The following is a 17091-nucleotide window of genomic DNA, read 5'->3' as shown; positions in this document are numbered from 1 at the left end:
TGAGCATGTATTAGCAGCTGCTGACAGCCTCGAATATCGAAACGCATTGCGGTGTTTTGTGCAGACTACTTGAAAGAGTATTGAAGGTACTAAGCGGTAATGATAATATAGTTGAGAAACGTTACCTCTCCTGCTTGAGAGGCGGAGAGCAGAAGTTTTTGTTGAAAAACTGCCTTTCTGTGGTGGTCCTTTTGCTATGGTATGTAGATATGCGCTGATGAAATTACGATAAACTACAAACGGTTGAACTGTGGAAATGAAAGGAGTACTTGGTGAAGTGTTACGTACCGAGGTATCTGTTGTAGACGTGCGGCACGAAGAGCTCCTCGGGCCTGTAGAAGAGGAAGCGGAAGGGCAGGAAGATCTTGACGTCGGGCCGCTCCTGCAGAATGCCGCGGTCCACGTGGCGCGCGTTGCGCAGCTGGTTGATGCACACGGCGTCCTGGCGGTCCGTGTTGCAGATCGCGTCCAGCGGGTTCAGCACCTGCGGCAGCCGCCCGGCGAATGAGCGCACCCACTCTGTACCTCCCAGGTGGTTCGCCCAAAGACAGGGTGACCAACCAAACAGTTCTCTCAGAGACCCAGACCAGTCTCATCACACGTGCAGAGACTCCCCGTTATCCACTTTGTGGGCTGTCCGTGCGTAGTTTGGCGATTTAAAAACTTATAAAAAACGACGCCTGAATATTCTGCTATAATCAGTCAAATGTTTTCCTTTCCAATACACTACTGTGGATATGAATCATGTTTCCGTATATTTCAGAACAAAATTCAATAGTCAGTTGCTAATACATTTTTATTTCGCTTTACTGGTTTCAACAAATTAATTTGGCGTCTTCAGATATATTATAAATCCTTAGACCTTGGCCATACATTTGTGCAAATTATAATAAGTATATTCTACATCTACATACATACTCCGCAATCCACCATACGGTGCGTGGCGGAGGGTACTTCGTACCACAACTAGCATCTTCTCTCCCTGTTCCACTCCCAAACAGAACGAGGGGAAAATGACTGCCTATATGCCTCTGTACGAGCCCTAATCTCTCTTATCTTATCTTTGTGGTCTTTCCGCGAAATGTAAGTCGGCGGCAGTAAAATTGTACTGCAGGCAGCCTCAAATGCTGGTTCTCTAAATTTCCTCAGTAGCGATCCACGAAAAGAACGCCTCCTTTCCTCTATAGACTCCCATCCGAGGTCCTGAAGCATTTCCGTAACACTCGCGTGATGATCAAACCTACCAGTAACAAATCTAGCAGCCCGTCTCTGAATTGCTTCTATGTCCTCCCTCAATCCGACCGGATAGGGATCCCAAACGCTCCAGCAGTACTCAAGAATAGGTCGTATTAGTGTTTTATAAGCGGTCTCCTTCACAGATGAACCACATCTTCCCAAAATTCTACCAATGAACCGAAGACGACTATCCGCCTTCCCCACAATTGCCATTACATGCTTGTCCCACCTCATATCGCTCGGAAAGTTACGCCCAAATATTTAATCGACGTGACTGTGTCGAGCGCTACACTAATAATGGAGTATTCAAACATTACGGGATTCTTTTTCCTATTCATCTGCATTAATTTACATTTATCTATATTTAGAGTTAGCTGCCATTCTTTACACCAATCACAAATCCTCCAAGTCATCTTGTATCCTCCTACAGTCACTCAACGACGACACCTTCCCGAACACCACAGCATCATCAGCAAACAGCCGCGCATCGCTATCCACCCTATCCAAAAGATCATTTATGTAGATAGAAAACAACAGCGCACCTAGCACACTTCCCTGGGGCACTCCAGATGATATCCTCACCTCCGATGAACACTCGCCATCGAGGACAACGTACTGCGTTCTATTACTTAAGAAGTCTTCGAGCCACTCACATACTTGAGAACCAGTCCCATATGCTCGTACCTTAGGAGCTTGCAATGGGGCACAGAGTCAAACGCTTTCCGGAAGTCAAGAGATATGGCATCCGTCTGATACCCTTCATCCATATTACAGAAACTTAATTAGTATTTGTTTAGCAGATGTCAATGTCTTCTTCATAGGGGTATAATGCCACATGTCCAAAACTGTACATATTGTATGTGATTATTGCAAACACAGACTGACAGTTTAAAGTAACTGAGTCACACCGCCGGCCGGAGTGGCCGAGAGGTTCTAGGCGCTACAGTCTGGAACCGAGCGACCGCTACGGTCGCAGGTTCGGATCCTGCCTCGGGCATGGATGTGTGTGATGTCTTTAGGTTAGTTAGGCTTAAGTAGCTCTAAGTTCTAGGGGACTCGTGACCTTAGAAGTTAAGTCCCATAGTGCTCAGAGCCATTTGAACCATTTGAGTCACACCTACGTACACGTCGAGCTATTGTGCTAGCTGCAAGGAACGTATATAGAGTATAACTAAGGTATGTAAACAAGGCGCTCACAGGTTTCGTTCTGTGTGAGCAAACTACTGAATGAGGATCACGCTACTTGTCGGGTAGAAAGATCTGCATGTCTGGTAATGATGAGTGGTGTCAGCCCATTTTTTTTTCAATTTTTTGACTTACCCAGCTTGGTAGCCAACCCTCCTATATGTTCAAGGCCAGTTACTTATCTGCACGCTTAACGAGCCATTTCCTTTGAAGCGAAAGGTCGAGCTGTTTCAGCCTATTGTTTCAGGCGAGCTGTGCGCGACTAATGCAGTGGACTTTCAAGTGTGACATGTAGCCTTTTTTTAAATTAATATATACAGGAATTTCCGACAAAAACGCGTGTATTTTGGATTATTTTTTTGGATTATTCGTGTTTTTCGTATCTGTGCAGTCTCGGGTTCGCATTAAACCAGATAGTCGCTTACTGTATTTTGAAAAGCAACGACTCCGCTGGCAGAGATACGTTAATTGACGATACCATTAGGTCATTCTTTCAAATTTTGAAATTTTTTGATTTGTCTGTTTTGGTATTTCGTTGCAAGGACATCCTTTGATTTTGTTTCCTCTATCTATATCCCTTCTTCTCTTCCTTTATTGTAATTTTATTTCCCTACAGGGATGAGCTGCTAACGGTTGTTTCCATTCTTCAGCCTTAGACATGAAATTCATTATGGAGATATTTGAGTGTTTCAGAAATAACAAAAGACAATTGAACAACAAACACGTATACTATGGCACGCGGCTTGATACGTCAGTTTAGATCACACTTGATGGTTTTATAATGTACAGGTGCTGATGATGAGGTTACATATTTTTGCCGATGCTGTTTGTGGTGGAAATGACAGTGTTTAGCGTCATTCTTTACTCCTGAGCTGGTTCTCGTAGACATAACTGGTACACTGGACGGGTAAGGCACGAGATATCAGGCGTCTGATCGCGACTGGATCATCGTGATCAGAAGTGCGGAGTCGCGTCAGTGGCTCTGTGCCGTCACTTCCAGCCGAGCATAATCACCGTCGAGAGGTTCATCTGCCGTGACCCACAACGTGTAGATCAACGAGGGCTACCAGCAGCTGACGCAATACGAGCCACAACCCAGAAGGTCATTCACCAGCTCACTACTGCACATGTCAACAGCTGTGCCCTCCAGAACACGATACTTAACGCGAGTGAAATAGAATGCGTGACACGGTTTTTGTCATCCCTCACAACCTGACAATATAGTAACATGATGGTATAACATACCAATCCAATGCTTTGGCGACTGTATCTTCTGCACCTCGCCAAGCAGCGTTAAACTCAACGAAAAGGAACATTCGTTTTGTTACTTACGTGCTCTCTGCTGGGAGAGGGCTGGGAGCAGTCGTGATAGTCTTTGATTTTAAAAAAAAGTTGCGACATATAAATATATCTGAACAGAGAGGAGTTCTTTCTGCTGGTACGAGGAAGAGAGGTCCTCTATGAAATTGTGATGCAGTTGTCGAATCGGATTAGATTCCATTTGGAAAAAGATATGGAATTTGTGTGTGGGAAAAAACTTCACGCATAGAATGTGGGTTTTTAAAGGTAGGTACGTTTTGTCGATAGGAAGTAAAGGATGGTTTGCAGCCTTCATTTGGCATTGAGGGACGTACAATTAATAGGACGCAAAAATGTCAGACGACTGTTTTCCGTATGTTGCTTTCTTCGCCGATTCTGCGGAGAACGTCATTCCACGTCTGTCCACCTAATTTGTAACATCCTTCTTTAGCACCACATCTGGACCTCTTCTACTCTCTTATTTCCCCGCGTTTTCACAGTCCATGATTTATTGCCAGGCAGTACTGAGTTCCAAACGTGCATTCTGAGAAATTTCTTCCTCGAGTTAAGGCCTATGTTGATTACTAATAGACGCCTTTTGGCCAGGCACGCCCTCTTTGCCTGTGCTGGTCTGCATTTTATGTCCTTGCTTCGTCTGTCATGTGTTATTTTGTTTCCAAGGTAGCAGAATTATTTAACTTCGTCTACTTTGTGCTCTCAAATGTTGACCTTAAGTTCATTGTTGCTCTCATTTATGGTGCTCTTCATTACTTTCGTCTTTCTTCGGTTTACTGTCAGTCCATATTCTGTACTCATTAGACTGTTCCTTCCATTCAACACGTCCTGTAATTCTTCACTTTCAGTGAAGATACGAGCCTCATCAGCAAATTTTATCGTTGATATTCTTTCACCCTGGATTTTAATCCCACTTTTGATCCTCCGTCACTGCTTCCTCGACGTATAGATTGAACAATAGGGGCGAAAGAGTGCATAACTGTCTTACACTGTTTTAATCCGAGCCATTCGTTCTTGGTCTTCCACTCTTATTATCCCCTCTCGGTCCTTGCACGTATTGTATACTACCCACCTTTCCCAGTAGCTCACTCCTCTTTTTTTTCAGAATTTATAATATCTTTCACCTTTTTACAACATCGAACACTTTCGACAGGTCTACACATCCACTTAACGTTTTTTTTTTATTTTTTAATCTTGTTTCCTTTATCAAGTCCAACGTCAGAAGTGCCTCTCTGGTGTCATTACCTTCCTAAAGCTAAACAGATCGTCATGTAACAGCTCCTCCATTTTCGAATGGAGGAGGTCAGGTTAGGAAATTTTATGAGCTGGTGAGCTACCGGGTGGTGAAGGTCAGTCGCAAGCCGGAAGCGAGGTGAAGTGCGTGTCATCTGTAATTCGGGAAGTGCGTGGTTAAGCTCTGGACGTGCCATGTACCACTATCATTTGCCTGCCTGCCTGCCTGTTTGTCGCACTGACAGTGTCGGCTAGATACCGAGACACGTGTGTATGTTTAGAAGCTCTTTGACGTCAAGAACGTGACCAACCGGGACTAGCCCACGAGTTCTGCAGCCGTGTGGCCGAGGACGTGACGTGGTCTAGCCCGTGCTAGCGCGGCGGTCGCACAGCCTCGCCGCCGATCTCTCACGTCACCGTCGTAAAAGTGTACGACCCCGTTCCGCACACACACTGCGACTCCGCCCAAAACAGCGACTCGCGAAATATGATAATGTACGCCCGATTCGAGCTGTAGATAAACAGCTGCTGAACGCTGATATTTAAGCCGGATTCGTGTTCCACGAAATTCTAAAAGCAGATGGAAAGCTCTGTGACTAGATGTGAACCGTTGGATGCCACGGCGGCCCCATGGTTTAATACGAATTTTACGTATACAGTTGCTTGCCAACAAGCACTAAAATAAGGAACATTTGTATTCGTTTCACAAAATGTGATTCTTGTACGCTAAACAGGAGAAGGATATAAATACCGTCAAACACTTAATTTTTTTTATAAACAATAGATTGTAAGTAGTCTTCGAAAAGAACTACTTGGACTGGAATGAGGTTTTTTTATCTAGGCATACTAAGGTTTTTGGTTCTAATCAACAGAAAATAGGAAATTACTTATATACGTTTTCGTTTCTCAGGCGATCGATTCCATTTATTTATTCCCGTGATAACATGCTGCTTATTTGTTATGCACTGCGTTCATCTCATTTGCGATGCTGTCTGGGTCGTGAATGACGCGCAGTTATCTTAAGTAGGCCAGGAACGTAATTATTATTACAGATGAAGAAGGAGATGAATGTTAGGTTGACTATTCTGCTTCATTTAATAACTTGGTCACAATCAAAGACAGCTTACTCTGATGGCTGAAATAGAACAGACTAGGAAAATTTTTGTACGTTTGACACAAAATAAGTCACCCTAGATGATGAACATACGATACGCGAAGCAGCTGTCTCTCAAGGATGGCAGCAATAGCGTTTTCCATGTTCTGCAGTCCCCCTTCACGCGTCTTGACGTTACTCGAGTACATCTGACGCGCGCGAGCGCGACACACACACACACACACACACACACACACACACACACACACACACACACACACAGAGGGAGAGAGAGAGAAGAGACACATGAGGTGATTTTGGATTATTATTTTTTCCTAACTGTCCTCTACTAACCGAACACCTCATGATCTAATATGGTTACACGTGAGATGTGTGAGTTACTTCATCTTGCCAAAAATATATCCACACTGTTCTTCATTTTCAGTTAGTCGATAACTACAAATTCTGTTCAACTTTACGAGCCAATTTCAGTTTCACTGTCTTGTATAATTAGTTGTATAGAACAACCGGCGAAGGGCTTAGGTAGCACTTACACGCTTATATGTAAATGCAGTCACCTTGCGTCCACCCGCAGCAAATCAGTGCCGTAAAAGATTCATAATGTTATGTGCGTTGTGGCTTCCCTTATATATAACAGGGCTATTTCATGATATGCGCCACTATTACTTTTATTCAATTTTTGGAATCTTTTGTCGGTGTGCAGTAAAGTTCGCGTAAATATAGTGAGTGCATGAACCACTTTAACGCCTATAGTAGCAAGTGCTGTTTTCTCCAAACTCATATATGACAGGAAGTTAAATGTTATCACCTCTTGAGGCAAAGCATCAGTATTATTTATGGCTGTGGAGTCGATTTCGCCCTGCTGTGGAAGAATCATATTTCTTTCTTCTTTTCAAACTATACTTTTGCACTATTTATTTTTACATTCATGTTTTACTTATGCTTGTATATGTAAAGAAATGGTAGTCTTCAGTATCTATTAGGAAAGGATTAGACACAGTGATGATGCTGCTGAAGTGACGGAATACGTCTGAATAACATGTGTCTAGCACAAAGCTGACTGAACACTTAGTAAATTGTGAATATAAACAGGATGGCATGCATGAGATCAGTATATCTATTTTGTTAATATGTACACATTTAATCAATTATTTGTTTTACAAAAAGATCTGAGATATTAAACATTAAGCGATATTTGTTCGTCAGTCCATAATATTAAGGGTGTTGAAATAGTATTCTATGATCTGGGAGGCGGTAGTGGGGATCAAAACAAGAAAAACAGGACCAGTAAACATGAATTGTCAAATGCATACTATAGGAGTTCTGAACACTTGTTCGGCGTCGCTAAGTGAATCATCTCTCTTCTACTGCAAGCTGTTTATTATTACGAACGACCTACACAATGTTGTAAACAAATAAATAAGAGATGAGAACACATTATTTTGTTACCGTGAAACAGCAGAGCTTCTGATGTAACCCGCTTGCTATTACATACGACCTGCACTTACGAGCAATCGCTCCAAGATGTCTGCCATTCCCTGTGTAGTTATATCATGCTGGTAAGAAAACCGCACTCTAAAAGCATTTCATACACTTACCAGGCCTAATGTATGTGCTGCACTTATCCAGAACTGTGGGTAAGATTTACAAAAACAGCGGTAACAGATGTTTACTGCATGTTGTATCCATGAACAGCAACAGCGAAATTTGTCCTAGGTTGTTTACTGCATTCTTTAGGCCATTCGTAATAGTAAAGAGCTTGAAGAAGAGATGTACAGCCGTGGACAAAACGAGCGAGAACCCTCGCCTTTTCGTTATGCTGATCCGCACAGCTTTAGAGTCTGCTACGCAGCATAACAGGCAAGGCGACGAAGTGCTACCAACATATTATGCAAGTTCGCTCAGATAGCTAGCACTGGAGAAACTCGCATCGTCTGCCACCACTTAGTGGGAAACGAAATACCTCAAGTATAAGCCAATGTGTTGTATTCGCATATATGTGACTATGACTTCGATTTAAAGTGTGGTTATGGATAGTACGTATCCTCAGGTTGCGAATCTAAAATCATGAATAAAGACAGCGGGAAATGAATTAGGCGTCCTTCCTCTTTCGTAACATCAAATATGAACTGCGCAGAAAATCATTCACCAGAAGTGAATAACTTTTTAGTAACACCAGATGATATTAACAGCTTGCCGGCGCTGGTTAGCCGTGCGCTCAACGGCGTCATATCGCGGACCGCGCGGCTGCTTTCGCCGTCAGTTCGAATCCTTCCCCGGGAATGGATGTGTGTTTGGTTAGGTAGGTTGAACTAGTTCTAGATCTAAGGGACTGATGACCTAAGCAGTTTGGTGGCATAGTTCTTAGAGCCATTTTTTTGACCTTTCGCATAAATTTTCTTTACATAAACAGCCGTGTCTTTAGATTGCGTTGACATAGCTCTCTTTTTTACACCACCAAGGGACTGTATACCACAGGAAGTGCGATACATTTTCGCTTATTATGTCCACCCGTACTCGAGATAAACGGGTTTTAAGGGTTGGGTAGACAGATAGACGGTCAAGAAAGTGACACCAGTACGGTTCCATTTTTACCGACTTAGGTGACGAAACCCTAATAACGAAAATAGCTACCACTGTTACTGAAGATGAGGGTCGCATGATAATTCCCCCTACTCTTTGTTCGAAATGTGCCAGTTGCAGTCGATACATCAGAATATTAATCATAGCTACGCTTTCGATCCAAATCATGCAAATAAAATCCATTTGCCTATACACATGGTAATTCAGATCCCACTATTATTTCTACCGCGTTTTAGATGTGCGAGCATTCCCATTGCTAGGAACACTTCGGCTGATGAACGTCTTCTGGCTGTGGTACGTCTAATGGAGAATTCGAAACATTGTAGAATACGTTTGGCAGCTACGCCGCCGTTTATTTCCTGGTGGTGCAGAATCATCCTACTAAATTTACTCGCTAGTAACAGTTTTTTGTTATTTCGATAAACATCCCGAAAGATTGTCACATAAGCGGTGACACAAAGGTAGACAATTCATATTTTTGAGTCCAGAAAGCTCTATGCAACAGAAACTGCAGATCATTTTGCCATTTTCATTGCGAAATTGCCGTCTTATTCCTGTCTGGGGTAATAATAGAGGGCTGTTTGACTGGGTTGTCTGTTAGCTTAGTCAAAGGTGTTCGCTACTGCAAGGGAGGTCTGATTTGTTTTCGGTTCTAATATCGCTGGAGGCAGATAGACTAACAGTAAAGGAATTTTAAGTAATTCTCGGGCCCCCAATATGTTTTATTCCTACCTTTATTCTGTACTGGCGCCCTGTGGATGTCGATATGAAACACTTGTAGAATTTCATATTTATTACTGACTACTTTTTCCGCTTCTGTTAATAATTGAATTGACTTAAGTGTGGCACTGAATGATTTTTAACTGAATTTCGTTATGAATCTTCACGAATTGCTAAATTTGCACACTTTCATGGTAGGTCAGCAACGCTAATCCTGTACGACTAGTCTGAACGTTGAAACAGACCATTTCGCTGCCAAATGCGCATAATATTTTGCTAATTCGTAACGATCTGGGGTACTTTGTCTCAGTAAAACCGTTATGTTATCTCGATAATCTGAAATTCATTTTTATTAGTACAGTTCATAGTAATTACCGTTTCTTCTTTCATTTATATCTTATATGTAGGTGTTGCGGTTAACACAATAATCAGCATTAATATAGTCTTACACATGATTGAAATAGTCTGACAAATTTCGGATAGTTTTTCAATTTCACGCCTGTGCATAGTATGCTGGTAGCACTTCCGTCACCTTGCCTGTTATGCTGTGTAGCAGACTTTAAAGCTGTGCGGATCAGCATAACGAAAAGGCGAGGGGTCTCGCTCGTTTTGTCCACGACTGTACGTCACAACAGCGAAGGTGAACGAGTGCTCGTAGCTGTCAACGTATGCATTTTAGAGCCCATGTTTATTGAACATTTTGTTCTTGTTTTGATGCATACTACCACCTCTCAAAATATGGAATACTTTTTTTTTTAACATGTATAAAGCGACAGCTTCATTAGACATTGTGTGCTGGTTAATTTGAACAATACAGCAGGGAAGAATTGACCATGGAACTGTGGAAGGAACAGTGTTATTATCCTGCTGAAATGATTAAAGAAACAACAGGAATACTTACCGCAATGCCTGGACAAGTTTTCGACCACAGTTCTGTACCGTCGACTCGAATGAAGGAGGGGGGATGGGGCATCTCCATAAGAGGAGAGAAAAACAAATCAGCACGTTATTAGGAGGGAAACTCCCCATCGCACGCGTCCCTCACAATTAGTGGTAAGAGGGCCCAGTGGACAGCCCGTCAGAAACTGAACACAGATCAAGCATGAAAACAGGAAGAAGGTGTACTATACAATACAGAGCTGTCGAGAACAGAAATGGCGTAGTGGTTAAGTGGCTGCCGGCACGGTAGCTCAGCGTGTTCTGTCAGAGGGTTGCATGCTCTCTGTAATAAAAAAACTGAGTGAAGGAATCAACGATCAACTTGAACGGATGTCTTGTGAAGTCCGCAACGACCAAACACAACAATCAACAACGAACAAAATGAAAAAAAAAGAAAAAAAGTGGTAAAGCAGTTGGGCTGTCACACGGGCGTGCCATGTTGAAACCTCCCTCGTGCGAACACTTTTTAAACCGCTACTCGCTGTATTCAAATTTGTATCTGTGTCGTGGTGTAACGTCCGTTTGGAACAGCGACGTGTAAGCTAGGGGCCCATAATGACAGTTGATTCTGCACAGCTACTCTATTAGCAGCCGAATGGAAGTGCCTTTCAAATGAGAACCGCAAACGTTTGATGACAAGGCGACAAGTCACCTAATCCTCCACCGTAAAACAGGTCTGGTGTGTCATATACGACATCACTGACATTACGTGTGTCATATGATAGGAATCTCTTATCGAAGCACCTAATTTATAGATTGGTAACTGAGTGACATATGCCTCCTTGCCTGATAGATCACTCCCAAGGAAACTATGAAAACATAATAATTTGTAGCATGAGCTGCAACAAATGAACGCAACGGTTTCACAATCAGTTTGTGCTCTGGCAAAACACATGTTTTTAACGTTTTTGAAGTTGCGTTCCGTTTTGGAAGTCTTGACTCTTGAATTGCTTTGTTGTAACATAGTTCACACCCGTTTATTTGTTGTTTTCGTTTCTGTGACACGTCTATGTGATATCTCGCCTGCTCTCGCTATTCATCATGTTACTTGCGACGGTAACGTATTCTTACCACATGTGTCATATTCTGTAAGCTATGTATAGTATGAGAACTGCCAAGAGTACAGAAAAAGAGCAAACACTTCAGTGACCGGATGGGCAGTTTGTAATGTCGTGAAAAAAAAGTAAATACGCACATAAATGGCACGAGGGAGATTGGAACAGAGGTCGCTCGCTTGGCAGTCCACCACGATGACCACTTACCCACGACGCCGTTGATGTTTTAGGCTGCTCTGTATTGCACAGTCCAGTACACCTTCTTCCTGTTCTCATGCTTGACCTGCGGCCAGTTTTTGACGGTCTACCCACTGGTCCACCTTACTGCTAAATCTGAGGGTGTTGGGATGGGGAGTTTCCGTGGTTAGTAATGGTCAGCCGACGCCGCTACCCTGTTGACTGGAAGTGAGCCGGCTGACTGACGGATGCGGCGCGCGCACTCACCACGCCCTGCGGCAGCCCCACGTCGTAGGTGGGCCTCTGGGTGAGCGGCTCGTAGGGCCCTCGCGCGTACCGCAGCACCCCCAGCTGCTGCACGCGCCGGTTGCCGCACTCTCCCAGGCCGCGCACCTGGATCCAGTACGCGCCCACCGGCTGGTCCGCCGTGATCACGAAGTCGTACCGCTCACCTGCACACAAGGGAACACCACCGTCACACCGACTCCATCAGTGCTCCAGGCCAGGCAAGCACACCGTACTTAGCTAGGTCGTGCTAACGCACCGACGCTCGACCGAGAGGGCAGATCATATAGGTAGTTTTGCTTGCTAGAATTAGGCGGAAAGTGGAGAAACGTTGGCTGCATAGTGTGCTAGGTCACCAATTTAAGCGCTAACCTTACTGAATGACACCCGAACCGTTCGGTTTTTTTTTTTTTTTTTTTTTTTTTTTTTTTTTTTTTTTTTTTTTGCGGATAGGACAGTTGTGCGCTGCGGTTCAGCATTTCTGGCCTATTCTCGAGGGCATCGTTTTACATAAAAAGCCATTCGAAAGCCAACATCGCACAAAATATTTTTTATTTAAGACAAACGATTTCAACAATCTTAGGTATCATCTTCAGGTCTTACATTTCTTTTTGGTAGCACGTGTTAATTTTAGGCTGACCTCATGCTCAAGATGTCAAGTGAATAAAACTCACTATATTATAAACGTTTATCATAGCCAAAATACACTGAAGCGCGAAAGAAACTGGTACAGGCATCCGTATTCGAATACAGAGACATGTAAACGGTCACAATACGGTGCTGCGGTCGGCAACGCCTGTGTAAAACGACAAGTATGTGGCGCAGTTGTTAGATCTGCAATTATATGCGTAGTACAGTTTCATTTTGAGAGCAACCTCAATTTTAACGTCATACATGTGAGAACGCGTAGGATCTTACCTCTGTAGGAAGGAGTAAACTCTCATGAACTAAAACTAGTTTGAAATGTGGGCCATAGTTTACTTGTTCCTTCTAGTTACTCACTCTAATGCTTGTTCATATCACAGACCGTTTGATTAACTGCTTCAGCATTCTAACTCAACGAGTCCTGACCTCTGCTGCTTCATTCTTTAGTCCTTATTTCGACAAAGCTCCCTGGAAACCTTAATCGTTACGAGGTGACTCACACATAATCAATGAAACTTAAAGGTCACATTCTTGCCGGTCATTTTACAATAATAATTAAAAACAGGAGTTCTTGTGCTAGATAATTATCGCCCCGTTATGATGGAGCTGTAACGAGCTGTTAAGGTGGTTTACGTACAGAAAGACCAGTCGTCACCTTGAGCAAATAACTGTCTCACGACCGCAGTGTAGCGTTTTGTGAGAACAATGGCGTGTGTAGGTTACGGCGGTTTGTCTCTTGTGCACCCATGCAATAAACAGTGGGCCCTCAACTTCTCGGCATTTCCATGAGAAAATGAGACTTTTGCACGCATATAAGTTATTAAACTACAATTTATCACAGCATTTTTGGATCGGTAGTTACGAGAATTTTGCCAGCCGTTATTGGGCGTGTGGTAGTGTGCATATGAAGGCATGTGACATGGCATAACAGTAAGGTTAAACTGAGCTGAAACCTTTATTCTTCTTAAAACAAAAAACGTTGTTCGCAGCAGTAGGTTTCACGCAAAACACAAACACACATACATGACCCGCTCCCCCCCCCCCCCCACACACACACACACAAATATGAGTGTCAGCTGAAGCAATTAAAATATGTTTGATGAAAAAATAATCAGTACGATCGTAAGACATAGTAAAGGTCTAACTAACTTGATAACATATACAGTAAAATTTAAAATGACAAGGTTTTGCAAATAATTAAAAAAATTCACACATGAGTGTCAGCTGACGCAATTTCAATATATTTGGTCAAAAAAATAATCTGTAGGATCGTAAAAAATAGTATAGGTCTAACTTGATAACACGTACAGTAAAAGTTAAAATGTCAAAATTTTGCAAATAATTAAAACAATTCATGTCTATCCTCCAGTCAAAGACATATACGGGTTACTTTCGTAAATCAATTAATAATATATACATGCCGTAAGTACGTCCTTTCCTTGTAAATAATATTTCATAATATAATTTTTATATAAATAACCAATAATTCAGTTCACATTTAAAGTCTCTTCGCCATGAACCTATTGTGAAAGTACTATCTATCTTCGTGAGAGGTGGAGGATGATTATGCGAAAAGGAATTCCTATATCCTTCCTTACAATGCTTGTTATGACCTTACTTTATTACTCACTGAGCCACTTGACAAAATGATCACTCGTCAATAAGAATTTTAATTTGAAATTTTTACGACTCTTCCGAAAGTACAAGTTTACGTTGATAAGCTTCTTGGAAGAAGACGGTGATAAACATAGTAAAAGGCATCACGACATTTTTCTGTAGTATATTTTTCTTTTCTCCCTGTGCTGTGGTGCTTTCATTCGCAAATTTGGAAAGGCTGACGTATCGAGTACTTGAATTTGTGTGATGAAATTTCTTGAACTGAGGTAGTGAGAGTACTAAGGAACGATCCATATGACTTTTTATAGCTGTAGTTTGCAGTTCGAGAGACCTTACCACAAATTTTCTACTATCTATTCCGTTCAGCTGATGTACGACGTCCTTTGCCGTCTTTGACGCAGTTACAGTGTCATCGCATGCCTCCAAGTTTTTATTTCTCCCCTTCCCAAATTTCTTCTTGCTTTCCTATACTGCTTGTTCAGTGTGCAGATTGAGTAACATTAGGGATGCGCTACAAATCTGTCTCACTCCTTTCTCAACTACGTCTTCGCTTTCATTTCCTTCGATGTTATGTCTGTAGTCAGTTTTATGTCCAAGTTTGAAGAACCTTTCGCATCTACATCTACATTTATACTCCGCAAGCCACTCAACAGTGTGTGGCGGAGGGCACTTTACGTGCCACTGTCATTACCTCCCTTTCTTGTTCCAGTCGCGTATGGTTCGGGGGAAGAACGACTGCCGGAAAGCCTCCGTGCGCGCTCGAATCTCTCTAATTTTACATTCGTGATCTCCTCGGGAGGTATAAGTAGGGGGAAGCAATATATTCGATACCTCATCCAGAAACGGACCCTCTCGAAATCTGGAAGCAAGCTACACCGCGATGCAGAGCGCCTCTCTTGCAGAGTCTGCCACTTGAGTTTGCTAAACATCTCCGTAACGCTATCACGGTTACCAAATAACCCTGTGACGAAACGCGCCGCTCTTCTTTGGATCTTCTCTATCTCCTCCGTCAACCCGACCTGGTACGGATCCCACACTGATGAGCAATACTCAAGTGTAGGTTGAACGAGTGTTTTGTAAGCCACCTCCTTTGTAGATGGACTACATTTTCTAAGGACTCTCCCAATGAATCTCAATCTGGCAACCGCCTTACCAACAATTAATTTTATATGATCATTCCACTTCAAATCGTTCCGTACGCATACTCCCAGATATTTTATAGAAGTAACTGCTACCATTAGAACTACTGACATCCTTGGGAGAGCCAGTCCTGACAAAACTCTACCATCTGGTGAGCAAGATGTATGAGACAGGCGAAATACCTTCAGACTTCATGAAGAATATAATAATTCCAATCCCAAAGAAAGCAGGTGTTGACAGATGTGAAAATTACCGAACTATCAGTTAATAAGTCACGGATGCAAATACTAACGCGAAATCTTTACAGACGAATGGAAAAACTAGTAGAAGCCGACCTCGGGGAAGATCAGTTTGGATTCCGCAGAAATATCGGAACACGTGAGGCAATACTGACCCTACGACTTATCTTAGAAGCTAGATTAAGGAAAGGCAAACCTACGTTTCTAGCGTTTGTAGACTTAGAGAAATCTTTCGACAATGTTGACTGGAATACTCTCTTTCAAATTCTGAAGGTGGCAGGGGTAAAATACAGGGAGCGAAAAGCTATTTACAATTTGTACAGAAACCAGATGGCAGTTATAAGAGTCGAGGGACATCAAAGGGCAGCAGTGGTTGGGAAGGGAGTGAGACAGGGTTGTAGCCTATCCCCAATGCTATTCAATCTGGATATTGACCAAGCAGTAAAGGAAACAAAAATAAAGTTCGGAGTAGGTATTAAAATCCATGGAGAAGAAATAAAAACTTTGAGGTTCGCCAATGACATTGTAATTCTGCCAGAGACAGAAAAGGACTTGGAAGAGCAGTTGAACGGAATGGATAGTGTCTTGAAAGGAGGGTATAAGATGAACATCAACAAAAGCAAAACGAGGATAATGGAATGTAGGCGAATTAAATCGTGTTATGCTGAGGGAACTAGATGATGATGATGATGAGCGTTTGGCGTCATTGGCCGGGAGGCCCCTCGCGGGGCAGGTCCGGCCGCCATATCGCAGGTCTTATTACAGTCGGCGCCACATTGGGCGACCTGCACGCCGGATGGAGATGAGATGATGATGAACACAACACAACACCCAGTCCCTGAGCGGAGAAAATCTCCGACCCAGCCGGGAATCGAACCCGGGCCCAGAGGTCGGCAATCCGACACGCTGACCACTCAGCTACTGGGGCGGACAGGGAACTAGATTAGGAAATGAGACACTTAAAGTAGTAAAGGAGTTTTGCTATTTTGGAAGCAAAATAACTGATGATGGTCGAAGTAGAGAGGATATAAAATGTAGACTGGCAATGGCAAGGAAAGCGTTTCTGAAGAAGAGAAATTTGTTAACATCCAGTATTGATTTAAGTGTCAGGAAGTTGTTTCTGAAAGTATTTGTATGGAGTGTAGCCATGTATGGAAGTGAAACATGGACGATAAATAGTTTGGGCAAGAAGAGAAGAGAAGCTTTCGAAATGTGGTGCTACAGAAGAATGCTGAAGATTAGATGGGTAGATCACATAACTAATGAGGAAGCATTGAATAGGATTGGGGAGGAGTTTGTGGCACAACTTGACTAGAAGAAGGGATCAGTTGGTAGGACATGTTTTGAGGCATCAAGGGATCACCAATTTAGTATTGGAGGGCAGCGTGGAGGGTAAAAATCGTAGAGGGAGACCAAAAGATGGATACACTAAGCAGATTCAGAAGGATGTAGGTTGCAGTAGGTACTGGGAGATGAAGAAGCTTGCACAGGATAGAGGAGCATGGAGAGCTGCATCAAACCAGTCTCAGGACTGAAGACCACAACAACAACTGCTACCAGTGTTTGTTCCGCTATCATATAATGATACAATAAAGGATACTTATTTCTA

The 17091-nt window shown here is 42.8% G+C and overlaps 1 protein-coding gene across 1 annotated transcript in view; it reads right to left on the bottom strand.

The window, feature by feature from the left end:
* Nucleotides 1–17091, bottom strand: part of LOC126253693 (uncharacterized) — a 212076-nt gene that overhangs the window by 18427 nt on the left and 176558 nt on the right. The window contains exons 7-8 of the mRNA XM_049955219.1: nucleotides 11824–12008; nucleotides 289–484 (exon numbers count right to left, since the gene is read on the bottom strand). Of these exons, the coding sequence (XP_049811176.1) occupies nucleotides 289–484; nucleotides 11824–12008 (381 nt within the window). The remainder of the gene's footprint in view (nucleotides 1–288; nucleotides 485–11823; nucleotides 12009–17091) is intronic.

Source organism: Schistocerca nitens, chromosome 4 (genome assembly GCF_023898315.1).
Source record: "Schistocerca nitens isolate TAMUIC-IGC-003100 chromosome 4, iqSchNite1.1, whole genome shotgun sequence".
Classification (NCBI taxonomy): Eukaryota; Metazoa; Arthropoda; class Insecta; order Orthoptera; family Acrididae; genus Schistocerca; species Schistocerca nitens.
This window is presented reverse-complemented; position numbering and strand designations above follow the sequence as displayed.